General features: G+C 37.1%; 1 protein-coding gene across 1 annotated transcript; it reads left to right on the top strand.

Moving 5' to 3' along the window:
- Positions 1-9,401: 9,401 nt before the first annotated feature.
- Positions 9,402-9,698, top strand: LOC108959185 (precursor of CEP14). The gene has a single exon (XM_018872547.2). The coding sequence runs from the start codon at positions 9,402-9,404 to the stop codon at positions 9,696-9,698; it is 297 nt and encodes a 98-aa protein (XP_018728092.2).
- The last annotated feature ends 1,208 nt before the right edge of the window (positions 9,699-10,906 follow it).

The following is a 10,906-nucleotide window of genomic DNA, read 5'->3' as shown; positions in this document are numbered from 1 at the left end:
CTTAAATATAAAATTTCGATTTATTTGACGCATTTAATTTCCTTTTTGTTCAGGAATTTTGGTGCTTTTCCCAGAGAAAGGCAATGTACAACTTTATGAAATTTGATCCATGGAGGGTTCACCTCGCTTTGTGAAAATATTGTAATGCATAGTGAGCGATAGGTAGATAGATGAGTGATTTTTTTGCTGTGGCTTTCGTAGAGCTTCATGTTTACTCAATAGTCCACTGTTGCAGGCCAAAAATGACATTTTAGATATATATATATCGCGCGTGCGCGTGCAAGTGTGTGCGCACTAAGATTGTGGACAAAGAAAAAAAAATCAGGAAAAAGATAGGGAAAAAATAAAAATAAAAAGGGATTGGAAAAAAAGTTCACGAAATTTTAAAAAAAATTCTATATCAATGCTAGTCATGCCACATGAAATACCCAGCATTAACTACATGTCAGCAATTTCTAATTAAAATTAACCGAAATAACTATAATGGCAAATCAACAAAATATTTAATACAAAAATTGTTAAATTTAAAAATTTTAAATTGAATTGGCTATCGTATAATAGGTTTATGACTTTGGACAATTTTTTCAATTTTATCCTATTTTTATACTATGTTAAGTGGGCTTCATGGTTGGTGTAGTTGGTTAAGCCGTTAAGTAATTTCCATTTTAGATTTTGGATGTCACTTGTCCAAATCTCACCAATTATGTGTAAGCCTCTCTATGTGAGAGTAGAAAACACTAGCCAAGTCCTGGATTTAACTAATTTATAGGATTTAAGGTACGTGATGAGTTTTAGATTGTCAGATTTTCACTCCCATGTTACATATGGTTACCAGAAAAGAAAAAGAAAATACGTATTATGTAATGTAGTCCCAAGCATATGCAATCCCAAAACCCTAATTCTGAGACTTTATGAGGCATCAATCAAAGGAAAGAGTGCTATGGGGAAAGGTCTACAGATAAGGAGCTGCTGGGAGGGGGACACCTGAACTTGGGACAATGGCAAATGGCGAATGGGGCCATCATGGGCGCATGATCCACGGTACCATCATCTTCTTTAGCTTTTGACCATGTTACATCCCTGACACAAGCGAATCTTCTCGCTGTTTGCCGGGGTCTTGCCTTGTCTAGCTTCCGATTTTCAACTGACATTTCTACTTTCAGGCATGGAAATAAAAGTCAACATTGCAGCCACCATAGTTGAATTAGTAATGATGCTTGGGAACCTTTGGTCTCAAACTTGCGCAGGATTGAATCACATCGATAATATTTTTGATCATACGAGGTGTACGAGAACCCTACATATAAATTTTTATATGTTAAATGGTTATGATCTCACCTGATTCATGGATTTGTGATTGGACAAGAATTTCCTCTTAAAAGAGAAGTCGCATTTTAAATGAAAAATTATCAAAAAAGTTATAAGCTTATTACAACTTTGTTACGCCATATCTAATTTTTTCAATTTTATCAATTGAGAAATAAAAATTTATAAATTTTGTCATTTAAGTTCATCGACTAATTTAGCAGCAAATCGCTAACATGTATGCTACTTATGCTATGTAGTACGATTAACACTAAGCAGTCAATTTTTTATGATGACTTATTATTTTTTCAATTTTTTTATTAATATTTTATTTTCCTCTTTTCTTTTACTCTCTTCTTTTTTTTTTTCTTTTCTTTTCCCTTTTCCCTTTGTCAACCGTCCTTGGGCCTAGTTGATGGCCTCTAGAGTTCACTGGCCTAAGGCAAAGGCCACCCTCACTGTCCCCTAGCAAGAGTCATCCTCACCTGGGCTAGCGAGGCCAACCTTTGCCCGATCTAGCGAAGCCCTAGTGAGGGTCACCCTCATCCAATCTATTGAATGGCTACCCTCGCCAACCGAGGCCTAACATCCCTCACCCGAGGCCAACAACCTCTACTAGCCATCATCAAGGCCCGGCAATGGCCGGCGCGAGTAAAAAGAAAAAAATAAGGGAGAAGAAAAAAGAAAATGTAAAGAAGGAAAAGAGACAAAAAAGTAATAAAAATTTTGAAAAAAATATATTAAAATATTATTAAAAAATATTTATCAAGATTATTCTTACCACGTAGGATTGTTGGCATTTATGTCAATGATTTCAGTTAAAATTAACTGAATAGATTCAATTGGCAAAACTTAAAATGATTTAGGTCTTAATTAGTAAAATTATAGGCTTAGATCTTTTTAGATAATTTTCTCCATTTCAAAAGGGCATCGATATGTTGCATCCTCGAAACATGGTAGGGCTTTGTTAAGCGAGTGGAGTGCAAGTTACGCAATTGAACTTTATCTTTTGTACCAGGGAGGGACGCGGACAGAACTCTTGCTTGTACCAATCATGGAGTTATGTATTTCATTTTGTCCATGTAAAATACTCATATCTCTATACGTCGTGAGTGGAGAGCTTGAAGGCTTTCCAATTGGGATAAGGACATGTGTAGTCTGTGGTTTTTTTTTTAATATTTAATGTGGTCCTTGATTTTTATTTTTATTTTTGGTACTCATTTCCTTAAAAGTTCTAACTTCATTCGATCTAATCATAATTTTTGTTCATTTGAAGTTAGATTTTTGTGTTGATTCATGAATTCCATGGGGTTCCACATTTTATATGCATATAGATTTGCTAATATGGAAAAACGATGCGACAATTCACAAACATAGTTAGGGGATTCGAAAATACAAGCAAAATGCACGAACTCTTATTCAAAAATACGAGGTTATACAATTGAACAAAATTTGATTTAATAAAATGAGTTGAAGAAAATTAAATGGTCATTTATTATACGGAAAGAGAAAAACTTGGTTGTTCATGAAAATTGTCCTCCTCAAGTTGATTGAGTTGCTGCTTCTACGTTGTTCTCTATGAGAGTTTCCTTTGATTCATTGCTTAAGGAGTGCTCTCGGCAGCTGCGTGATGATGTGAGTAGTCTCTGTAGTAAATAGAGGATCTTGTTAAGTGGTTTTGAGCATTTCTTACCTCAAAAGCTAGTTTAAAGAAGCCATTTCCACAACCGATATGAGACAATCTCAACAATCTATTCCGTCACTCATCAGGCCTAGATTAGAGCCACAACAACCTTAACTCTTCCGCATGACTATGGGGTCAAGATTTGTTGACAATCCGAACTCCGATACCAATCTTGAGTAGTTTTCAAAGGATGAAGTTTTCTCTTACACTTAAAAACTGACCACCAACCCCTTCTACAACCGGTGTAAGACAGTCTCAACGATCTTTCCCTTACAAATCGGGTTTTGAGTTGGAGTCACAACAATCTGTAACTTACTCGTATACTATTGAATCCAAACTTGTTGGGAATCTGAAATACATCGCTCGCATGTATTACCTCAATCACAAATTTACAATAAGCCTATCTTCTTCAACTGTGCTCCTAAATTGAAACGCGGGAGCATCCAAAACGCATTTCGCCTCTTCCTCCTATAAAACCATTTCTTCAAACCTAACACGATCAACGACCCGGTCTTAGAAAATTGCAAAGCCTCGGTGCATGATTATGCGAGGCGTCGCTGACGTCTCAATGTTTCAGAGTCGTCGCTGACGTTCAACGGACAAGGGCAGAAGACAATTTCAAGGATCGATTAAGAGATAAAAATCGCGACTGATTGTCGGGCACCCGCTACGCGACCAGACACGTTCCTTCCTGGCAAGGGAGATGGAAATTGTGGGATAGAAAAATAAGTACAAGGTCAATGTCTGGAACCGCATGACGCCATCGCTTGTCCCTCTTTATATGGCAGGCCGGACGCATTAGCTAAGAGAACTACTATGATATCAACATGGACTCAAATTACGATTATCTTTACTACAATCTGTACCGGATAACATCTGCTAGAATTTGATTGGTACAAAAGAAAAAAAGAAAAAAGGCAATCTCTGCCAATTTTCAAATAATATATTACATACATGTATATAAGACGAGTTGAAAAGTGATAAAAAGACATTGGTTAGTGTGGCAAGACCGGAATAAAGTCGACAAGGAACTTGAAGATTGGATTGATTGGATTGAAGCCGATCTTCTATTAGAGAAAGCATAATCTGAAAGTCGAAACTAATGGTTGGAGTATGAAACAAGGGGATTGCGACCTAGTGGTCGCAAAAATCCATCTCACATCTGTGGAAGCAAAGGAGTATGCAAATAATGTCTGATTTTTCCTGTTCCACTCAAATGATATATTTAAGCGATGCAGAACTCTTAAGTGATAATACCATACTAAGATATCGGTACAAGATGACAAAGGCGGCACTTAGATTCACGTTGATTACCTCCTTAATTTAAAAATTAGAATGCCAGTTTCCGTTCCTGCCATTTGCTATTTCAGCTGAGGATAATGTCACTTGTGGTCCCTCTATTTTGCCTGAAAATTCCAAATTGTCCTTTTACTTTCTCTCAAATCAAAATGATCCTTGTACTTTATAAAATGTGATACCATTCATCTTCGCATCGTTTTTGCTAAGATAGATTTGACGCTATTAAAAATTTCTGACGCGAATCTCTTTTTTAAGAGAAAAAAAGAGTTGACTTTGACAGTAAGGTTTTTTTTTATTATTATTATTAGTTTATTTCAGTAGTACACAAACTCTTTTAGTTCTTTTTTATTTTATGACTCGCTCAGCAATAATGTTCCAATAAAAATGTGGCATATCTGCTGATATTGCCACCTAACTTTCCAACTGTCAACATAGCACTCCGGTTGCCAAATTTTATCCTACGGCCAAACAGTGGCGCTACTTAGTAAGTACAAGGATCATTTGGACAAAATACATAAAACAGAGGTCAGAAGTAGAGGGATCACTGGTGGCATTATCCAATTTATTCAGATAGGTCCGTATTTTTGTATTTTATTAAATAGATATTAGTCACTATTCCAGCGACTCATGTGAAACCAACAAGAAGTTAGGTTAATATGGAGCACGCTCCCGAAGAACTACAAATAAACAAAAAATCAACTGCGCGATATAGCGTCATGGCTTACACTCGACTGGGATTTGGTATTAATATTGTACGGACGTTCTTCACCCACTTCATGCAGTACACAAAATCTAAAAATAAAGATCACGAAAGAACACCCATGTAGAAATCCCGAACAAAATATCAAGTGATTCAAAATTTTAATATATTAGGTAACGAACGCGATCAATTTTTAATGCAGTGACAACCATGAAAGACTTTTTTTCTTTTTCTTTTTTTATGAATATTGAATATTTTAACATTATAAGGCTTCATGTGTTTCATGAAAAATGTTATATTTCTGAAAAATAATATTTTTCGGGAAGTTATTTTCTAAGAAAATGATAACGTTTCCAATGCTGAATTGAAACTTAAAAATAAAACAGAAAATTTCTTCCATTATTTGATAAGAAAAATTGCATTTGATTTTCCTAAACAAGCATACATTGTTCAGACAATAGTGACTTGTACATGAGAAGCCAAGGAATCAAGCACGGGCACTGGTCCTAGGTCCACAGAACCTTGGCTGGAGTATGGGTGATCGGTTCTCAGTCCGATCCGGTTTCACCTAGGAATCGAAAGCTGGATCAAGAGGACTAATTCTCAATTTTGAGATTGGGGGCGGAACCGGGAATTGGACCGGACCGATTGGTTTAGTTCGGTTTGGTCCCATGGAACCGATCTCTTAGCAAAAATTAAAAAATTAAAAAAGATACTAAAGTTTTTACTATTTTTGGGGTTTATTGTTATTTTTAAGAAATTAAAAAATATTTTTTTTAAAAAAGAGTTGGGACCAACAATCACCGGTCCCATTTTTATGAAATGAGGAACCATATCAAATTGCCCGGTCCGGTCTGGTTTGAGTGGTTCCCAATTTGGATGGTGCAACATGCTCACTCCTAGGCTAGAGAATGCATATTGGGGTTCTCATGCTCAAGTGTAGAGTATCCAGTCCAAGCCGCGAAATCTAATTATATTTTAGAAAATAATTTCTGAATTTCTAGTTTTTAAAAAGAAAATTATTTTCCCGAATTTAGATATGAGAGGAAAACATCTTTTGTTGACTTGGAAAACCATTTTCCTTAAGTTATTTTTCCAAGCAATTTAGGCACTGGAAAATGAGGAAAATGTTTTTTTGTGTTTGAATTCTGATGATATTGATTCTAGTTCCAAGTGCATTCGGCGGCAGATCATCATTGTGAAATTCGGTGAATTGGTAAAATTATTTTTCAAAGATGAAAGAAGCTCTTTTCAGATGGTTAGGGCTGTGGACCCATTTAACAAATCCCCACAATATTCAACTAAAGAGATGCGATTACGAGACAGAGAGTCGGACAAAAGAAGGTAGAGGAAAGAGACAATACGAAAGGACACCGAGTGCCTCGTTCTTACATAAGATCGACCGCAAAATCTTGCACAATAATGTAAGATGGTACGATGGATTAATGAAGCCGACGATGTATCAATCAAGATCAAAACGGTTTTCACAGGAACAGTCGCAATACTATCTTGGGCCAAACTATAAATAATTGCAACACTGAGATATCTGGCCAGTTCCCAGATGAATGCCTAATCCGCGGTGATATCCCACTTAACCTGATAACGACATGCGTAAGACACGTATTTATATATGTCTTATGAAAGAGCAAAAGGACAATCTGAATGTGCGATCTTGCAAGTGCAATCTCAGAACCATCCAAAGGCAAACGACAGATCGAAAATGCCAGAAGTGTGGCGGCCCTGCTGTTCAAAGTTACCCAAGAGTTGACTGGCGAAAGATGTGGATGGATTCATTGACATAAGAGTCAACGGCGCCAACTTGGACCATTGGGGTTTTGTTATTTTAATGTTTTAGGTAATCAAAGGTGCTTTTCGAACGTTCAACCTTTCATTTGTAGAAAACAGCAGATTAGAGAAAGCATGAGATCCTCTTCTTCTGGCTTCTTCCGAGGTGAAATCCGATTGGCCTGGATGACAGTAGCACTCGGACTGCTACATATTAACTACCAACATGAACGAAGAACACAATTTTATTAATCCATCAACCTCGATGGTCCTTTTGATTATTTTTCTTTTGATTAGTTGAGGAAAGGTGTGATAAGACTTGTCTTGTTCAATGAGTTCGAAAGAAAGTTAGTGCACGTAATAGCTCCCTTTAGTCTCTTGAAGAAGTAATCATGGCTGAATTTTTCATTGGTGAATTGTATATGTATAGTCATGAGTATAGAAACATGCAGATCATGCAATCTATGAGGTATTCAGGATCATCATATGAGCTTCAAGTTGAAGTTTTTGCTTATTTCCTTGGAGGAGTTTCAGTCATTGGTTTGGAATTGAGTTTCTTGATATTTTTTGTCCATTAGAACCCATCAAATTTGTCTGTCCAGAATATAAAGTTGGCTTTTGATAACAAAGTAAAAATATCCAGTTGAAAGATCCTAGGTGAATAAATAGGCAACCTGGTCTTGTGTAGCAATATAAAAGATGGCTAAGTTGGTTATAAACAAACATCTTCTCGCTTTTAGTACTAAACCTGGAAATAGTGAGTTGCACTGCCATTATCCAAAACTTTTTGAGACCATTATTCAAAGGAAGTTGTGTTTAGCGTGTTTGGTGCAGCCCCTTCGCAGCAGACTAGTCGTGGAAAGGGAGTTGCAACTTTTATGAAGTGCTCGGCAAACTCTTCACGGCCGCAGAACCGACCATTTCCCCAAATAAGGCCCCTTTCATCAGTGGGATAAATTCGTCCCCTACTTCCAAAGTCATGCCAACCAATGTGGCAAAAACTCTAAACAAAAATGAGTTTGTTCTCTCTTCCAAAGAAACTGACAAAGTCAACTTGAGGTTCTAAATTACACAGAGAGAGAGAGGGGGGGAGAGAGAGAGAGAGAGAGAGTCGGTTTACCAATTTTCCCGCAGATCTTAATTTGCTCAAGAAACCAAACCCCAAATCACAACCCACATCCCCCAAATTGACCACCCCAATCACTCTCTCTCAATCTCACCAATGACTCTCTCTCAATCTGATGAAGCCGACCCCAATTGACTCTCTCTCTCTCTCTCTCTCTCTCTCTCTCTCTCTCTCTCTCTCTCTCTCTCTCTCTCTCTCTGAATTTATGAAGCCCTAAAATGAGGGGGGGGAATGTTGTTTAAGTTAAATTGAGTCTTGGTTACATTAGTGATATGACAATCGCTCGTTGGCTATGTCATTTTCCATTTAACAAATCGAACATCTCATAGTTCGGTGGCCAAATTTGGCTATGTCAAATTGAGTCTATCGGTGGCCAAATTTGTTCCGTGAGTGAAGTTTGTGTCTTTTTATGAGACATTTGAAAGTTGAACGGGTTTATCCCACAGAAGAAAGTCAAGACCTTGTTTGGGAGGAAACCCAACAAAGCCCTCATAGTTCCAATGACTTACAGCAGGTTATCTCATTTTCATTTAATAGATCAAATGTCTCGTAAGTAGAGTTTATCGGTGGCCAAATTTGTTCCTTGAGTGAAGTTTTTATCTTTTTATGAGACAGTTCAAAGTTGGTACAGTTCAAAGTTGGAACAAGACCTCTTTACATCATGTAATTGCTGAAATTTTTCTTTAATCATTTGCATATAATCACAAGTATTCATGCAAGCAGATCATATCTTCAAATGTAAAATGGTTAGTCATAGTTCCCGTGGATCATCAAGATCAGCATCTGACCTTGAAGTTGGAGTTGTCGCTACGTCCTTGGAGGAGTTAGGTGTTGATTTGGATTTAAAATCTTGGTTTTCTATCACATCGTATCCTCCATGATAAAAATGGTCAACGAGCATGGGCATAATCATCAAGAACGACAAAATAATAATCGAAAAAATTATCCTAGAAATATACTTAATATCGTGAAGGAACTTCTTTTTGCAAGATGATTTTCCACGTAGTCCTCATAAAACTAGCATTGTGCAGCTTTTTTTCTTTTTTCCTTTTTTTAGGGAAGTTTTGAACGACATAAATTGGTAAAGAAGGAAATCGATGAAGATTCACTGCCTTGTGCTCGAAGGTGATACGAAACCTAAGGTGACGTGGGACAAAACCAAACTATAGAAGACTACATTTTTTAAATAACGACTTTCTTGAAAAGCACATGTGTCCTCCAAGTGACGCTATATGTGAAAAGTACATGTATGTATTTTTTATTTGCCATCGATTATGGTTTCTAATTATAATCCTCCATTGTATAAGCAAGTATCGCATTAGGTGGTATATATAAATATATGTACATGGCCCAACACAGCCACGACAGAACCCTCCATACAACCTTGTCTTCTTAGTGGCTCTCGAAACCTAGCAACATCTCTCTCTCTCTCTCTCTCTCTCTCTCTCTCTCTCTCTCTCTCTCTCTCTCTCTCTCTCTCTCTCTCTCTCTCTCTTTCTCTCATGGCTCGGTTTAGCATAGTGCTGCTCATGACCTTGATGATCGTTTTTGCTGCATTTGCTTGGAGTACTGAAGCCAGGAAGTTTTTGGAAATGAAGGAAGAGAAGCAGAAGAAGAAGGGAATGCCACTTATAGAGGCAAGCTTGATCTTCAGTGTCCTTCCCAAGGGCGACGTCCCTGGCTCGGCCCCTAGCAAGAAGGGTCATGCCTCACCGGTCGACCGTAAGCTGCTTGCCAGACACCTCATGAGGCCCAGCCGAATCTTGCGCTCCGTCATCAGCCCCGGTTTTGGCTATTAGTTGTAACACTCTCTAGTGTTATTTCAGTTGCTCTTTTCTGCATCTATAATTTCAGCTAGTTAACTTTTGGATAATTTTCTGGTTTTTTTTTTGTGGTGGGGATTAGAATATCTGAGATATGTCAACATTATATGTTTAAAAGGGCGTAGTTGAGTAGCTACTATATATAACATGAATAAAGTTGTGATCTTCTCCTTCAACGTCACTATGTGATGATTGGTCTTTATTATATATTAAGAGTGATGCTGCAGGTAATTGAACTTTGGATGTTATGACAGGTCCAGAAAGTAGTGGATCGAAAACTTTGCACTGGTAATAACTAATAATATCAAGGGTTGGAATATGTTAATTATGGCAGCGGAATCTCTGGAAACATCAGTCAACAAAAAATCAAGTATTCTTATTAAGAGTAGTTTCTAACGTGATGCCATAACTAGTTTCTTATTGGATTCTTGAAAATATGGTTTTTCACATAATTTGTTTAATTATTTACTTATGCCAAAGCTCACTGTTTAGCATCAACTTATTTCTTTCTTCTTTGGGTAAGACTAAGTGAACCTAAGTATAAAGTTTAGCATCAACTAAGTAGACCTCAAAATAACCAATCAGAAGGAAAAAAAAAGTAAACCCAAATATATTTCATCATGGGCTATATTTTTCTCCAACCGCCATCTTGTTTGGTGAGTTACAAGTTGTAAACATCAACCACATGTGAAGTTAGCTAAATATAAATGTGGGTAAAGTCCCAAATCTATAATTCACGAATCAGAGAAGGCTGATTAGAGGAATTTTTCTTCACACTTCCCTTTCATCATATGCATAACATATTATTGCAATTTAAAGTCCGAACTTTGGTGCCTCACGACTAGTTAGCAGTCTTATGTACTCAATTCTTCCATCCTGTGGACCAATTTTTTTATTCTTTGGTCGGACATGGAACAATTAGGGACAGTAAAAGAACAAGAATAGGATTAGACCACAAAAAGAAGAACAAGAATAGGACCACTGGTGATGTTAGTCTAAGTGATACGGGAGTTATATTCTCATCCATGAAGCCTCCAGTTCGAACCGGTTTGCAATAGTAATATGTGATTCTTATATTGATGAATTGGTCATTGGACATCTAGCAGTCCAGTAGAGCTGTGGTAGTGGGCTCCAATACCGACAGGATATGCTAAGTAACTATGGCTCAACTAGAATGTGTTGTC

Source organism: Eucalyptus grandis, chromosome 4 (assembly GCF_016545825.1).
Source record: "Eucalyptus grandis isolate ANBG69807.140 chromosome 4, ASM1654582v1, whole genome shotgun sequence".
NCBI lineage: Eukaryota > Viridiplantae > Streptophyta > Magnoliopsida > Myrtales > Myrtaceae > Eucalyptus > Eucalyptus grandis.
The sequence above is the reverse complement of the archived record's forward strand: the minus strand, read 5'-3'. Positions and strand labels throughout refer to the sequence as shown.

Coding starts and splice junctions, on each gene's coding strand:
- LOC108959185 (XM_018872547.2), top strand. CDS start 9,402: ATGGCTCGGTTTAGCATAGTGCTGCTCATGACCTTGATGATCGTTTTT.